Source organism: Lepidothrix coronata, unplaced genomic scaffold (assembly GCF_001604755.1).
Source record: "Lepidothrix coronata isolate B3197 unplaced genomic scaffold, Lepidothrix_coronata-1.0 Scaffold15, whole genome shotgun sequence".
NCBI lineage: Eukaryota > Metazoa > Chordata > Aves > Passeriformes > Pipridae > Lepidothrix > Lepidothrix coronata.
The window spans coordinates 4545779-4563113 of NW_016690195.1; the positions used below are offsets into that span (position 1 = coordinate 4545779).

The 17335-nt window shown below is 37.1% G+C and overlaps 1 protein-coding gene across 7 annotated transcripts in view; it reads left to right on the plus strand.

The window, feature by feature from the left end:
• Positions 1-17335, plus strand: part of OXR1 (oxidation resistance 1) — a 227932-nt gene that overhangs the window by 164189 nt on the left and 46408 nt on the right. For 6 of the 7 annotated variants that reach the window (XM_017806367.1, XM_017806372.1, XM_017806366.1 and 3 more), the window contains 4 exons: positions 1131-1213; positions 7548-7655; positions 8812-8931; positions 14103-14255. In XM_017806367.1, coding sequence (XP_017661856.1) covers positions 1131-1213; positions 7548-7655; positions 8812-8931; positions 14103-14255 — 464 coding nt within the window. The remainder of the gene's footprint in view (positions 1-1130; positions 1214-7547; positions 7656-8811; positions 8932-14102; positions 14256-17335) is intronic. The other variant, XM_017806370.1, reaches the window with a different exon arrangement.

The following is a 17335-nucleotide window of genomic DNA, read 5'->3' on the forward strand; positions in this document are numbered from 1 at the left end:
ACCTGAGGGAGTGGCCTGAAGCTGTGTCAAGGGACGTTTAGGTTGGATATTAGGAAAAGGTTCCTCCAGAGGGTGTTTGGGGACTGGAGCAGGCTCCCCAGGGAAGTGGTTATGGCACCAAGCCTGCCAGAGTTTAGGAAGTATTTGGACAATGCTCTCGGACTCAGTGGGATTCTTGAGGTTGTCCTATGCAAGGCCAGGAGTTGGACTCAACGATCCTTATGGGTCCCTTCCAGCTCGGGATATTTTATGATGATTCTGTGATTCTAAGTCTAAAGTAGCAGGTTCTTCCTTTGTGAAATAATTTTCCATTTTCATTTCTGGCCTAAGGAACAGAAGTGGTTATTCGTGTAAGACTTTATTCTACTTTAAGTTACTGGAGAGGGAGAAGATGGTTTATCTCAACCTCTTGAATAGCACCTCTCTGCAAGCTCTTTAGACACTTGGAGTAGTAAGAAGAAAAAGGAAACTTAAGTTTGGGTTGAGGAAAAAAAAACAACCTACACTTGGCTATATACAAATGAAGTGTGTGTGTATATATTTGTAGTGTGGGGCTTGTTTATTTCTATCTAATGGGGTTTTATTTATTTAGAATCTTTAGTGTTTATGTACAGGCTGCATGTTTGCTACAGACAGGATAATTATGAAGTTTAACACTAATACTCTTTGTTTTATGAAAAAGCTGTAAATACTCTGTACTTATCAAACAGCAACAAAAAATCTCCAGTGATCAGACTGAACACACAGAAACTCTAGATCATCTCCCCTCCAGATGAGAGCAGACTGGGTATGATATAGAATCAATTAACCACAGTAATTCCAGAGATGTTACTTGCCTGATAGGGTCAATCTGCTATTTAGTCTTTCTGCATAAGTTGCTTCCTGGATAGCAGCAAGTACTTATGCAGTTAGTTGATTTCCAGTTATCAGTTGTTTGTATTGGTTGAATTCTTAAAGCATTGCAGAGGAATGAAGTCCCTATTTTAGCAGCTGGTGTCTGTTAGAATCAGCAGGAGCAAGCTGTGTAACTGGTGAATTAGATGTCTGCCCACGGGGCTGTATCAGCAGCCTGTGACAGTACTGAGAGAGGAAAATGAATTTAACACGCGCGTTGCCTCAATTTTTTTCAGACGCTGGCCAGAAGAAGACCCCAGACAAGAAAGATGGGCGACGAATGTCTATTCAAAAGCCTAGAGGGACTCTTGAATATTCTGTAAGTCACTGATTTTTATTGTTAGAATGTTATTTCAAAGCAAGTGCAGACTAAAAAGTTTCTTTACAAAATATAAGCAAAACTGTAATGGTCATTATCTTTATCTTGGAATTCTGTGCATCTGATAGTTTAGTTTGACAGAAATTAAATCAGGGAATTAGCTAGTAGTACTTGAGGAGTAATGCTATTTTTTCCCTTTAAATGCCTTTTTTTTCCCTTAAAAATCTCAAACTAATCAGTCTGTTGACTGGTTCACTTTTAGGGAACTAGTTGGAAACAATAAATAACAATAGTTACATAATCATGTGCAAGTTCTCTGCTTTCAGCGTTATTATAAGCTGTTGCTGCCAGGAGAAATAACAGAGTTAAGTTTGGAAGGGAAGCTATATCTTGATACTGACCTTCTGGTGGTCTCCTAATGATTTCCCTAGATCTATACCTTTTACTGTATAACTCTGTTTCTGCATCAGTATCTGAAAATGGAGCCATGTTCTGTTCTTGAAATGACCCTCAAACTGTGCTGCAGTCAGCTTTTCACATTTGTGGTTACTAAGGGAAACAGAAGTGAGAAGTATCTGTCTTGTGTTATATACGGGAAATATAATTAAGCCTATAAATAATGCTTATAGAATTGATGTTAAAATAGAGAAAGTCTGTCACAGTTGTCTTTGGATGCTTTTGAAGCTGGGCATGATAAATAAAAATGAGAACTTTTTTATAAAAGGTCTTTACTTGACCTTTTGATGTTCTCTTATTCCAGAAGTAAGAGATGGGGGAGATGGAAGAACTTAACTCTTAATGTTCTATTAAGCCAAGCTGTGATACTGCTTAACAACTGAGAAGGCTGTGATAGTCATTTGAAGAGACAGTATGTGTGTATTGGGAGCAAGAAGCACTTCATTAGTGTGGCTTTTATTAGAATTTGAATATAATTCCAGCTTATACTAAAGGCTTCCTTGAAGCTGAAATTCAAAACAGAAATTCCTGCTGCTTGGGTTCTAGCAGCTGAAGAATGTTAATATAAAGGTGACTGTTTCTATTACATTACCTCCATTATGCCTGAAATAATAGGAAAAAGGGGTTAGTTGTAGGTCTATATTACTGGCATTCATACTCAAATCCCTTAACTTGGCTCTTGCCACTATGTGCATGCTTTTACTTTGGTGTATAAGATTCCAGGCAAAGTTAAAGCAACAAGCTTTCCTTTTCTTAACCTAGTATGTTTGTGTCAAGTTGTCATATACTTCTGCAGGTTTCTGTGTTCCAGTAGGTGGAGTTTTAGAGCCCAAAATAGCTTTCTTAGTACATCCTGAAGGATGCATCACTTCCTTGTGAGTCAAAAAGATGATTCACAAGAATCAAAGCTTTTTATCATTAAACTTAGTCCAGCTTCTAAAGGAGCCTGTGGCATATATGGAACATGGTGCATTTCAGCTTCACAAATGCTCTATTCTGATGGCTCTTGCAGTACATTTCACTCATGAAACTCATGAAGTGCTTCAGTAACATCAAGTTTTTGGAGCTTTTGGTTGAATGTTGGGCACATATATTTTAATAAAATACACAGATCTAACCTCTAGATACTGAGCTTATGTTCACTATGAGAGATCTGGCAACTATTGTGTTAATTTGCTACTGTTGTTATTTATGACTTTATTCTATGTGGAGAGATGCACTTACTTATGTCTGGTGTCTGACTTAATCCTACTGCCTCTGACTGTGACAACACACACATGTATTTATCTACCTACCTGTGTTGCTTCTTTTAGAAGTAGTAGAAGGATGAAGGCAAAAACCAGACTCCCCTTCACCTCCCAGTATTGTTGAAAAGTTAGTGGGCTTTTTTTCCTTTTTTAAAATATAATTTAATGTGTTAGTTTTTCCAGTGGCTACATGGTTTTAGAAAGGAAGACCTTGTATTCCTGAAGTTTGGAGTGAGATGATCTTTTGCTGATGCAAACTATGGGTTTTTAATGTGGACTTCACACCAGACTTTTTTAAAAAAGAAAATAGTTACTGTGGGGATAAATAAACAATAAAATATGTTTTCACTTAAAAGGTAAAACCAAAAAGCAGTTAATGTTTAAGATTCTCATCTAAAATTCCCAAAATGTAAAAGCTTGAAACTACTGTTCTGTATGTAACACCAGAGAGAATATATCAGCAGATATGGTACTGATTGAAAACAGATATGGTAGTAATTGAAGGAAGTAAGTCCTAAACTGCCTCTAAAAGATACAGAAAACTTGTTTGTTTTTGCTGATATTGCTTAGACAGTGAACAGATATTTTTTTTTAAAGTTCATATAATTTCTCCTTTTCTAAATGTCAGTTGACAGATTAGATGAAAATTGATATTATCTGTTATTTCAGAATTCGCAGTTGGTGCTTTCAGCACACAGCTGATAAATGTGAACAGGCTCAGAGAACCAACAGAGCAAATAGTTCAGGTGAATTATTGTTACTAGCTAGAACTTTCTTGAGTCCTTTTTTGGGTTCTGGAAGTAGCATCTTTGCATTGCTTAATTGACGTAACTTCATTACCTTAACGTTACATTGGAAGCCTTTTGTGTTACATGTACAAACACAACCAGTGCCTACCTAGAGGTGTTAGAAGAGCCAACTACAGATAAATGGAGCATAAACAGACAGTGCTGACCACTGATCACCAGTGATGGTAGCATGCTAGTGGTTTTATGACTTCAAGGAAAGACTTATTGCTGATCTTCCTTTTTAGAAGAAAGAAGTAATTGTGGTTCTGTTTTCCCGATGTTGTGTATTATATACATTAGTCCTATTAACAATTAGTTGATATAGTCATAATCTGGTATTTTTAAGGGGCCCCCTGGTGGTCTAGTGGTTAGGATGCGGCGCTCTCACCGCCGCAGCCCGGGTTCGATTCCTGATCAGGGAACTCCTCTGGGCAGATGGAGCTCGTCAGCCCTGTAAGGCCATCCATCTAAGAGAAGGTCACTCTAAACAAACCTGCGTCCTGAGGACCTTGCTGCCACCGTCCGAGCTCACTCGGCCTTGGCAGATGAACCTTAGGATTAAAGGGTGGGCTCAGTTCAGCGCAAGCTGGGTCTCACCTAAAAAAAACCCCACTGTGCAGGCTCGAAGGGTAACGACCTTTCCCAAATCTTTGTTCGCGAAGACTGGCCATGATGATGATGATGATGGTATTTTTAAAGGCTTGGATACAACACCAAAGTGGTGTTGTCTGCTCCCCTGTGTCTTCACCCTTCTTTCTAGTCTTCCCATCTATTTAATTTTGTTGGTTCATTTTAATACTCTTTAACTACTGTTTTGTTGTTTTCTGGTTGTTGAACATCTAGTCTTGAAATAAGAAAATAGTAATTCTTCCTACACTCTGATTCATATATATTTGATATATAATTTTTAATGAAAGAATAAGTGAATTCCAAGCATTGAGATGCAATGACAGTGAAGTTCATTAAAATATCAGTAGATAATTAGGTTTTAAATAACTTTGCCAGCTGTTAATTTGAGGGAAATGAAGGCAGTTTGAACCATAGCTAATGGTGACTGAAGCTCTGTCTAATGGTACACGCATGGCGAACATGGGTATGTAAGTAGCGCTCTGTAAATGGAAAAGGGGTAGTGAGATGCACCTCTGCTCAAATAGGGACAGAATGATTTGAAGAGAATGTTTGATTAGGGATTTTATTGGAAAAGGAAAATGAAAGGTAAGGATTTTAAGTGGCTCTTTCTGTATCTAGTAAAATCCATAAAAAACTGATTTTGATGAACTTAGAATTTTAGATTTATTTATATTTATATTTAAGTGACAACATAAGGTAAAAGTAACAGGAAAATAAGATCTTATGTGTTTTACCTCTGTGTAAGAGTTGATGACAAGAAGATTTTGCTATTGAGGAAAGCTACTTACATTTTTAAGGAACCTTTTCAACAAAAGTTATTGTGCAAAGCAGAGTGTGTGAATCTATGCAGTGCTGAATGAGCAATCCTTGTTTTCTTTTAACACTTTTATTAATTAGTGTCTTTCAGTCTTTATACTGAAGCAAGCAAAGCCAGCGCATGATATGTATTGAACCACTTTGAGGCACCAGCTGGCCTCCTCAGGTCCATTTTTGACTGTTTTAGGGAATAAAACTATTTACATGTCTAGTGGATCTCCTTTCTCCAGCAGTGTACTTGTATTGGAACAAATCTTGCCATTCTGTTAATCATAAAACAATGCAGTCACTGTTCATCATTCCCTTCTCTTATCAAAGAAGATGCAGCATCGTGCTTTAATATCCAAATATTTATATAAGATTCTTAATATTCAGAATAGTATTTAAATGGCTTCCTCATAATGTATAGAAATTTTGCTTTCTGAGAGAGAAGGAATGACTTTTTGCCCTGTCTTCCAGTATTGAATTGGTGGGGAAAAAAATGGTTGGAAAAGCTGGGGACTGATTGTGGTATGTGGTGGCACTTTTTCAGTTTGTTGTTCTGTGCTTTTCCAGAGTTCTTTGAGCTTTTGTCTGTTCAGATTCTGTTTATTAAAATAGTAGACAGCCTAAGAATTGGTAAGTAGGCCTTTGAATCTAGGGAGATACTTCAGGAATTCTCTATTACATGAACAATGTCTTTGTTTTAAGAAGGTATCAGTGCTGGTCTTTGAAATCCCATGCAAAGTGGAAATTTGCCTGTGCAAACATGGCAGCCAAATAAGAAAAGGAAGCTTATGCTTGCCATTGTGTTTATTTTGAGTAAGGTAAACCCTTTAGTTACCAAGCTATCTCACCAGATGTTTTTATTTCTAAAGACTGAAAAGAATGAATGCACTCTTAAAGGGCTTAAGCTTCATGCGTTTTAATTGAATGCTTTTAGTTTGTTTTATAAGATAGAAACAGTTGAGATTTTAGACTGTCATTAAGTGATACATCAGCAATACCTAGAAGCTGATTGTCCTTCAACGTTTATGTGAGAGCAAACTTAGGCAAAACTTTTGAATCTCACTTTACAGTTTGTTTTAGCAAAACTTTTGTATTATGTAGATCTTCTGATGGAAAGACTACTATTCCTTGATTTGGTGGTTAGTTTTGTTATTGTCTGTGGAGCACATAGTACCTCTCTGGTCTAGTTACAGTCTTGTTTTGATTTCTGCTTTAGTAGTAGTTAAACATGGCATACAGGAATATTCTTGGTTTTTTGCATATCTGCGATCGTACAGTACTGAATGACTAGGAAGTACTAATACAGTCCTTCTTACTGGAAATACTAGTAGAGAGAGATGTTTGCTGCTTTGTTTAACTTATTGGCTTCCTATATAAAGAATTGTCACAATAGCTTTTAAGATAAGTTTCTAATTCTAGTTGCCTTTTCTTTGGCAAAACTTATCTCTTTCTTTAGTGAATCTAGTGCACCTTTGCAAAATGTTATGGAAGACAATTCTCAATCTTTACTTATATTTAGCAACACAAATGTAGCTTAGATTATATAGCTTCATCTTGTCTTAAATTATAAGATTTGGTTTTTCCTAGTACAGTGTTTATGAAGCCTTGTGCTGTTATGCAGTAAAGTTCTTAGTTGTATCCTCCCTTGTCATATCTCTATTGTTCTTAAAGCTATGAATTCTTTATTCTGAAATACTCTCTGAATAATTTTTTTCCTTTTGCTTTCTTCTGGTCATTCATATTGAATACATTTAGGGAGATGGAGGTGAAAACATGAGCTTGAAAAAATCATTTCCTTACTTGGGAATCACCTACTCAAAATGCTTATGCTCCATCTACTGTCATACTAGTTGACTTGTTTTGCTTCAGCGTTTTTTGCATTTTCTCAGTGATGAATTTTACTTGAAAGTCAGTGTCTAACAGAAGCTTATTTCAGTAGTGAGAGAGTGTGTTCATGTTTGTGGAGATCGCTTCAGCTTTCCTGTAGGTGAAGAATGGAGGAGGTGAAGAGGGAGAGTGAATGATTCTGTGAACTGAGTCAATTGTGTATTGGGCCAGTGGTACACAGCAGTGAATTTATAGACCAGAAGTTCTGGTGCAGTAGCTGAACCTACAGCTCAAAGTGTGTGACTGACAATTCTGACCACCTGGAAACATAGTGGAAAGACACACATCTTTATATGGGGTTGTAATAGGCTAATATTTAGGGGGTGGGTATGTTTTTTTGGGATGGCTTTGTTGGTTTGGGTTTTGTTTGATTTTTCTGAGGGGTGGGCAGTCATAAGATACGAATACTTACAGGGTCGTCAAAATCTTGGTAAATCTACACATAAAATTTGTGAGCCACTCTTTGAACTAACTGCTTACAGGCTTGTTTGTTTTTTTTTTTTTTTTCCCCAACTGATACAGGTGGAATCAAGAGACACTTTAAACAGTATTGCCTTGAAATTTGATACAACACCCAATGAACTGGTTCAATTAAATAAGCTTTTCTCCAGAGCAGTCGTTCCTGGACAGGTACTATTACATTATGTATGTTACTTATCCAACAAAGACCTCTTTCCCTATATTTCTCATCTCTACCAGAGAAAGTGTTAAAGAACTTCTCTTACTGGTTTTCCTGTTGACTTTGCAAAAGAGTTTTTCTTTTTCATCTAACTTGTGAATTCCTTCTACTTATTAAATAACTGCCTAAAAAGGGAACAGGTAATGAAGCTACTTGTCTCAAATAAGATCAAAGGACTTTTCAAACTAGATATACTTAATTGTATAACAACACTTGTGTACAAGCTAAACTGTTGCTTTGCAAATACAGCAGGCTGTTCACCAACTGTAGCTCAGGAGGCATATTCAGGGTACAGCTTACAAACAGTGTTCCATGACTGCATCTTGCTGCCTGCAATTCTATTTTAATAAATTGAATAATGTTTCTATTCCACTCTGAAAACTTGCTGTCTTTACCAGCAGTATATGAATTATCAATCACCTATTATAGGTTGCTATTGCTTTTTTTTCCCCCGTTTCTGCCTTCACTTTTCATTTCTCCTTGAAAGCTGGGCCTGGAAACATAAGTCAGCTATGGAATTAACCATTTGCAATTTGGTATTAGCCCTCTGTTTGACAAAATCCTGTGTTTATTTCTGATTGCTACAGAACTCTATCTAGGTAGCTTGAATGCCTACCATGGCTGAAATAAGGTATCAAAGGTGTGACTAACTTTAGGTGATTTTTTTTTTTTTTTTTTAACATTCAGTGCTAATGAATGTTAAACATATTTAATGAACTTGTTTCCCAGTCTGTTTCTTGTTGCTCAAATAGTAGAGTAATAGAAAGAGAAATAATTGGACAGGTCTTCCTTGGACACTTACTGGGTGTTTCTGGCATGCTGTATACTTTCAGTGCTTTCTCTCTGAAGTTTTTCCTCAATTATTATGACTGAAAATCAAAGTTATATCAAGATAGAATTAAAGAACTTGAAAAGCTAAAATGAAGAAGTACTTTGTGTGGTATTGTTTATTCCCTCAGCTCATAATTCTGTTAAAAGTAATGGGAGCAGGAGTGGTTTGTGTAGCTTATTTTGAGAAAGCCTAGCAAATAGACCTGAACTGGTGGGAAATCTAAAGTAAATCTGAAAGCATATCTAACTTCTAACTACATTATATCTTCTTTATAGATTTTGTATGTTCCTGACCCAGACTACATTTCTAGTGTGGACAGCTCCCCCTCTCTAAGTCCTATAAGTCCCCTATCACCTACATCTTCCGAAGCAGAGCTTGACAAGGCTACAGTAAATGTAGGTATACCTGTTATACTTGAAATTAATTTACCCTTACAAGATAAATGTTACAGATGCTATGCTTTCTTCTTAAACTATCCTTTGGTTTTGGGGAGAAAGTACTTAACAACATTTGGAGTTAAAAGTAAAATAGTACCTTTTTAAAAGTAAATACAAGCTTTTAGTCTTGAAATGACAGTTTTCTGTGTGAAAACTGATTTGAGGGCAAGTTGTTTGTAGCAAAATACTGTCCTTGCACACTGAAATCTTAATTAGTTTCTGTTGCATTTCTGTATTTGTTACATCTCAAAACTAGTTAAAGGCTTTTGATTGTATTTGCCCTTCACTGAAACAGACTTTTTTTTGTTTCATTTTGCTAAATGAAACTAGAAAACGCTCTCCCACATCTCTACAGCAGGAGGAACCTGAGTATTCTGGCCAATACATTGTTTCTACAGAAACTAAGTTGATTATAGCTGACTTCTGCTTAGTAGTTCTACCTTTGTAGACTTTCAAAATACTGAAATTGGTTAGCCATCAGAGCAGCTGCCCTGTAATTCAGCTCAAAAGCAGATTTTTGGGTAGGAGCTAGCTTTGTAGAAGCATTTCTTTCCAGTAACACTGGTTTGCTGTCCACAGAATTCCATGGGGAACACTCCAGCCAGGAAGATGCAATATTGGAGCCTGAGCTTCTGTGTAATTCATGCAATTACGACCTTAGTCGGATGTTTCTTAATACATCACTGCTACTACTTTCCCAGTTATCTTTTTCACTCAAATAACAAATTTTCTTGATAGCATATTTTGATATTGCTCAGTCCAACTGTCAAATGTGTCCTCCAGGGTTCTGTGTGCTCAAAGTTTAGGAATGTTTAAGACTTAAAGTATTTATTTATGTGCTTGTGTGACTTGGTTGGTCCAGACAAGTTTAAATTTAAATGTTTTACTTTGTTGCTGGATAGGTTCTCAAGCTGCATTACAAAGGCTGTGATGAGCCTTCTACTGAAAATTACTGTTTGGTTTTGCTGTTGTGCTTTTGCTCTGACCTAGTATGTCCGTTCTCATGTCTGCTGCCATTAGTGCTGAATAATTTCTGTTGTTTTATGGCAGACTGGAGGTGTTGTAGCAGGTGTAGTAAGTAGACTAGTCTGCAAGAATACACTTTTCTATCATATATCTTGTGTCTATATCTGTCTCAAAATGACTGTAGATGCTACGATACACCTGCCCATATAGCATATGTTGTGTCAAGTTACTAGAGAGAAAACTATTAGCTTTACTATTCGAAATTAGAGCTTTTTCTACAGTTCATCAGATGCTGTGTCAAAAACCCCCTTATTCTTGCTTTTGTCAATTATTTTGTATATGCTTGTTGGCAAATAGTAGATAAGGAGGCTTAATAGCATAACTATATGTAACTTATTTGACACTTTTTTTATTGGCTATATGCACATAGCAGAGATAAAAGTTAAAAGTGTAGAAGAAACAAAGTAGACAAAAATACTTAAAAATCTCTTCTGCAAAACTGGGTTTTTATTGTCCAATGTTAGCAACAATTTGAGTGTTAAGTTTCATTTAATTGAACTTTATTATTGCAGAACTGTTTTGTGCATCTTGTTATGTGTTGTGGATCATTACAAGCAGTTCTGAAATGCTTCAGGGAAAGTCAAACGAGCAATGTGATGATATATAATAAAGTGTTTGTTCTGTTTCTGAGGCTTTTCAATCTACGTGTAAGGAAGGAGGGAATATTTGTCAAAAGAAATCAGAACAGAAATCACTTGCATGTGTCAGTGTGGACTCTGTATGTATTTGGTTTTGTTTCTCAAACAGTCTCTCCAGCAACACAAAAGGCACTCAACTTCTGTGTGACCTGTTAAGGCTGAAGGGTTTTGTTCTTCATCATACTACCTATCTTTCATGTTTTTCTTTTCTCTTTGCTGATTTCTATCACTATGAATGAGAGAAATATTAGCATACATTCTCTAGTGCTCTCTTGATGGCAGTCTTCTTTGACTCTCCTCCAATTTTGACTCTAAATTTGCAGTTTAAATTTAATCACATTTTGAAGTAAAGAGAATATGTTCCTCTGCCTGTATAATGTAAATGAGTCTTCTCTCGGTGCTCTGGTTTTTGAATCACTGAGTTCTTGGTAGATAAGATGATTAACAAATATCTGAACTTCTGAGTCAAAAACTATGCTATGGTATACTCTGTTCTTTTATTTCTGTTTTTATAAACTTTGGAGTAGCTTAACACAACCAAGTGGCTAAAGACAAATCAGCATGTGGTTGATATAATCTGCATAACCCTGTTAAAGTTGAGGTCTTCTGAGGTTTTGTATTTTTGGTTTGTTTGGGGTTTTTTTGTTTGGTTGGGTTTTTTTACATTGCTACGCTTAAGCTAAGATATCAGTGTGTATTTCACTAACTTTGTTACTGTGCGTGTAAGAACTAGCTTAGGCTTTTAAGCCTTTCTTATGCTGCTGGGCTTTTGAAGGATCTCTTCATTCAACAGTCTGCACATATTTGAGAAGATGCAATATGCTTCGTTACCTATAAAGCTTAAAATCCACTTCAAAATAATATGTAATGATAAGGGCATCATCATTAAGTTGGAAAGTCTACCACCAGTATTATTCCTGCTTCTGTGTCATGTGGCAATAAGACGAGAAATAGCTGACTTAGTCACTGTGAGCTTGGAGATCAGCTGAGGACTCTCACAGCCACTTGCGAAGTTATGTGTCATGAAGGTGTCCACATAGGTTTTACTAGAAAAGCTTATGTAGAAGAAGAACTTATCTCCAGGAGGTTTGTTTCTTAATTATACCTTCCTTAGCTTTTTCAGCAAAATTCAGTTCAGTGGTCTACAGGGTGTTTTGGTTTTTTGTTTGCTTTTTTGACAAAGTTGAAAGATGCAGGCAAAGGCTAAAGTAGTGCCAGAGAATGAACTGAAAACAGTTGTGCATAATGTTCCTGGATATGATTAAAGGCATTTAGCTGCAGTCTGTACTAGTGAATAGAACTGTACAGGAAAGCAGAAAACCAAAGGGAACATAGAAGTTGACTTTTTTTAAAAATAGTAATATTAATAACTAAAAGTAGCAATTGTGTATAAAATGGAAGCCTTTAAACATGGGTCAAGCTCTAAAACAGGGTTGCTGTGTCTATAAAATAGGCTTTGGTGCAGTCTCCTATATGTGTATCTACACACTCCTATATGTTTATCTTTTTATTTGAGACAATTTTTTTCACTGTCTGTGTTGTCACTGGTAGGGTTTCACGTTCACTACTTAGTTTGATATACTGGTATGCAGCAAGAGGCATAACTCTTACCTTCCCAGGGAGGTCATGAGAGAATTCCTCTGGAACTTACATCCAGGCGTGTGAATGATAAAGACGGTTGGAAACAGAGGGAATGTACTAAGGCTTATATCATACCTGACAAAAGTGATTGCTTTCTGTGATGAGATGGCAGGCTCAGCAGCTGAGGGAAGAGCAGTGCATGTTTCTTACCCTGACTATAGCCAGGCCTATGACACTGGCCCAAAGCAGCCTTGTTACTGGGGAAATGTGAACTGAATCGGTGGAGTAAAAGATGGGCTGGAAAAATTGCCAGGATCTTTGTGTTCAAACTTATTCAATACATGTGTGAGATTGTTTGTTTATTTTTTATGGAATCATAGGATGGCTTGGGTTGGAAGGGACCTTAAAGATCATGTAGCTCCAACTCCCCTGCCATGAGCAGGGATACCTTTCACTAGATCAAGTTACACAGAGCCCCATCCAGCCTGGTCTCGAACACTGTTTTCTGTGGTGAATCCTTGAGGGTCCCTATTGGGGTGATACAGTTCATAATCTGTCTATCAGGGACCCTGACTGGTGGGACAGGTCACAATGCACTGTCAGCAAGCTTGGTGGTGGGGAGCAAAAATTAGGGAAGTGGTCAATACAGTGGAGGGAGGCACAAGGACTGCTCATCAGGGACATCAAGATTCTGGAGAGATGAAGTAACAGAAACCTCATGAAGTTCAACAATAGCTAAGACCTGTCTGGGACAGGGAAGAGCCCTATGTAACAGTACAGGGTTGGCTACCTACATAGCAGCTTTGCAGAGAAACTAAGGGCCGAGGAGAGATTGAGACTAGTGTCCTGGTGGAGATGTTGGACAATGTCTACTTGTGATGATGAAGTCTGATCACATGCCAAGTGGCAGGTGAAAGAGGGATATCAACAGGTTGAGGCAAGGGTGGCTTGTGAAGCTGCATTTGCAGTATTGTGTCCACTTCTGGCACCTTCAGTGCAAGACAAAGATTGACATGCTGGAGCTAGTCCAGTGGAGGGCCATTAAGATGATCAGGGAATGGAAACATATGAGGCACAAGGACTGGCTGAGGTGTGGGTTTTTTGTTTGGTTGTTTTTTTTAATTTTGTTTTTGTTTTTTTTGGGGGGGGGGGGTTGCTGGAGAACAAAGTACTGATGGAAAACTGGATTTCTCTGTTGTACTACCTAGTAGACAGGTCAGAGTGAGAAGAGTGAAGGTCTTCAGAAGTTCATAAATGAGGGACTGCAACAACTGCAAGTTGCTGCACAAGAAGTCCTGGTTAAATAACAGGAGAATATTTTTCACAATGAGGGTGACTAAACACTGAAGCAAGCCTCTTGGAAAGGCTGTGGAATCTCCAACCTTAAAGATTTCAACTCAACTGGAAGAGCCATGAACAGCATGATCTAATGTAGGTTTAGGCCTGCTTTGGCAACAGGGTTAGACTAACTGACCTTCCAACTTAAAGTAGTATATAATATTATGGAAGGACATTTAATAGGACTTCTGCTGAAGTTGGGAAAGAATCCTTTCTGCTAACTTCTGTTCAAATTTTGCATGTGACAGAATATTGTATGATCTCCTTATGTGTTTTGATCATTATTTTGTTGGTTTTTTCGTAGGTTGATTCTGATTATCTTTGCCCAGGTGTATTTTTTTATCAGGGGTTAGTAGAGCTGTGCTTCATTAGTTAAAGTCCTTTGGATCAAAGCAGTCTAAGCTGGAGTGGATTTGGAACCCTATTTTTACATTTGCTTTCACGTCAAAGAAAAACAAAAACTCCACAACAGAAAATCTCTAAAAGTTAATATTTAAACAGATAAGTTGCTAAGTTCTGTTTTGTTTTTTTTATATTTCCTTTTAGGATTCAGATGGAGTCCAACAGAAAGAGTCAGCTGCTTCACCAGCACATGCATGTGTTCGTCCTACGAGAGTGGTATCATCCACCTCCGAAGAGGAGGAAGCGTTTACAGAGAAGTTTCTAAAAATTAATTGCAAGTACATCACTAATGGCAAGGTACTGAAACCTTCAGGTGTTACTGTATGGGATCTAACAATAAAGCACATTTAAATCATAAATCATACAGTAAAATTTAGTCAGAGATAGACATATGAATCAGCTTATGTGCTATATATGTCTATATAAATATATTTCTTTTTACTCCCTGTTTTCTTGGGATTCCCCAGGCCACTTGTTTCAAGACATGATGCAAGCAGTCGATATGTGACAAACTTCCCTGATGACATACTGTTACATAATTCTTTTGAGGGCCTGAGGTTCTGTTTTGTTCCTTATGTTAGTATCTCTAGTAATGAATTCTTTTTACTTACAGTGGAGAAGGACATGCCTTATGGTATAAGGAAATATGTAGTTGTGTAGCTTTGCTTTAATTTTTAATTTTAAAGCAGAATAGGGTGAGCAGAATAAACCTCTGATTCTGTAAACAAGCAATTCTGTATTGTTCTCCACTGGGTACAGTATGGTAAAAATCTCGATTTTTTTTTTTTTTTAATTTTTTTTCCTTTGAAGGAGTAGTTACAATTCTGTCAGTAGTGCCATTACACAAATGTTTCCAAATTAGTGGCACTTAATTCACCTCCATTTGACTCATAAGTGCACAAGTTTTGCACAGACTTTTAGGGACTGAGACTGTCAAAAGACTTACCTCAGAACATTTTACAGAAAAAACAATCTTTGCTCTCCTACCCCACAGAAAAATTACTATTGGACACTATTTATGAAAAATCATGCACTACTTTCTCCTTTGCCTGAAAGTTTGGATATGTATATAGAAATACTGCTGATTCTGTGTTCCTCAGCAATAGATTTTCAGATCAGCTACTGATAAACAGATTAATAACAATCTCCTAAAACCACTTTTTTGGGTTTTTTTGGCTGATGAAAAGGGTCGCAGATCTATGTGTGTCTAGGCTTGAAGCCTATTGACAGGAGTTCTGTGTTAGAAGTCGATGAGGCAAGTACCGGAACAGCTTTCTTTGTTACATTGTTCTTCTTTGCAGTTAGTTTTCTTCATTCCTGGCATCCTGTCTTTAGCTGATGTTTTTTAGGTTCATCGGAGGCACATCTTTACTCATCAGTTTTAGGTGCTGTGATGGAGTGGAAATGAGGCCCATGAGCCTTTGTTTAGAAATTGGCTGTGCTGGAAAAATATAATCTGGGGTTAAAACTTACATATATTATTTACGTGCTGTATTTTCTCATTAGAATATTACGAAGCATTTATCTTTGACCTGTGTGTTTCTGGCCTATTTTCTGTGAGCTTGAAGTAGAATTCTGTTTCTAAAGAGTTGTATAATCCGTCGCAGTATCAGTCCATATGTGGGAGAGAAATGAGTATGAACTTGCTCAGATTTGAGTGCCAGGTTTTGAAAGTTTAGCATGTAATTTAGCCTTTGTCATATGTGGTAGAAATGTCCTCTGGAGTGTTGTCTTATCCTGTCCTTGATAAGTTTTCTGATGATGCAGGATGATAAATTTTCAAAGTTTTTAGAGAAAACTTAAAAGATTCATCCTCTGCTTCCCACTCTGGAAGTGATTTTGAAACTCCTAGTTAACTGTTTTATAGGGCTTCACTTGTGAGTCTGGCATCACTGTGACTGCTGCTCATAAACCTAAATCTAGTGAAAGCCTATTTTTCAATGTGTCTAATTATGCAAAGGGGCTTTCGTTAAGGTGACTGTCATTTCTCACTGTTATTCTGCATGTGTTTGCAGTTGCTTGTAGTTACACCTGTGACTTCCTGGACAACAGAGAGGAATTCTCCGACATGCAGTGGCTGGAACCTGGGAATGTTTGCTCTGTTCATTGCACTTGCTCCCTACTAACTGTTAGAGGCAGGATGTTAAGCACAGTTAGAGACAGGGTCATGTGAATATCCACGTTCTGGCTCTAATCTTCCCTTTATAATGATTTTTCAGATTTCTGTCTCAGGTATTGTATAGGATTTAGAAGTACTATTTTCTTTTCCAAATGTAATATATGGGTAGTGAAAGAATAGAACATTTTGATTGGAAGGGACCTACAATGATTATCTAATCCAGCTGCCATCAAGGCTATGACCTTGTCTCTTCTGTATCAGATCTATAGAATATTAATAAAATTCCATTTTCATGTGTGGTCATTAATGAAAGAACTCAGATGCTGCTGCTTTTGTTTTGATTATGTACTGAATCTACAGAAGTAATATTTGTTTAAAGAGAAGCAGTTGTTCTTCTGAGAGGAACTGACTTTTGCAGTTCTGTTAAATTTGTTTTCTAGACTACAGTGGATATAACAAAATGTTGACTTCTCTTGACAGTCCTCCTCTTGGGAGGTCCTTTTTGCACCTTGAAAGTCTATTTTGCACCTTGAAAGTGCTGGGAAAGAAATGCCAGTGACAATTTTTTTCAGTATCTTGGAATTAGGTAAATACATTCTGCTGACTTTAAAGTCTTTGGTATATGTGTTGGACTCTAAAAGACACATATAAAACCTGACTAGGCACTGAACTACTAAAAGGAATCACATCTAGATGCTGGAGCTGCTTCTGAAACTCTTTTCCTTTCTCCTTACTAATGGCAACTTCATTTTTCTCCTGTGAAGGTTGTCAGCTATCACCTGAGAACAAATTTCTGGAGTTGGGAAGGATTGTAGCTGTGTTTCATGGTGCCCTGATATGTCTTCTTGAAATGAAACTGAAAACAAACAATCCCCCCCAATGTACAATGTTTGTAATAACTGTGAATGTTTTATCAGTAAGCTGAATATTTATTAATTTCCTGATAACTTTCAACAGTACATGAAGTGACTCTTTTCCGATTCTTGCACAAATCTGTCCAGATTTGTAGTCTTTAGGATCAAGATCTGTAACTGAAGGATCCCTGTCATTCTACTTGAAGCTAGATTTCCTCCAGTTCATAATTTTAGCTCAAACTCTGCTGTTTTAACAGTTAAATGAATTTCTGTAGCAGGCAAGTGGTGTTGGTGTTGGCATGTGTTTCTAACACTTTTGTTTAAAAAAAGTTCAACGTATTGTAAATTACCTTTGTTTTTACAGCTGGATTGTGTAAGAATGCTGCAGTTCATAATATGAATAG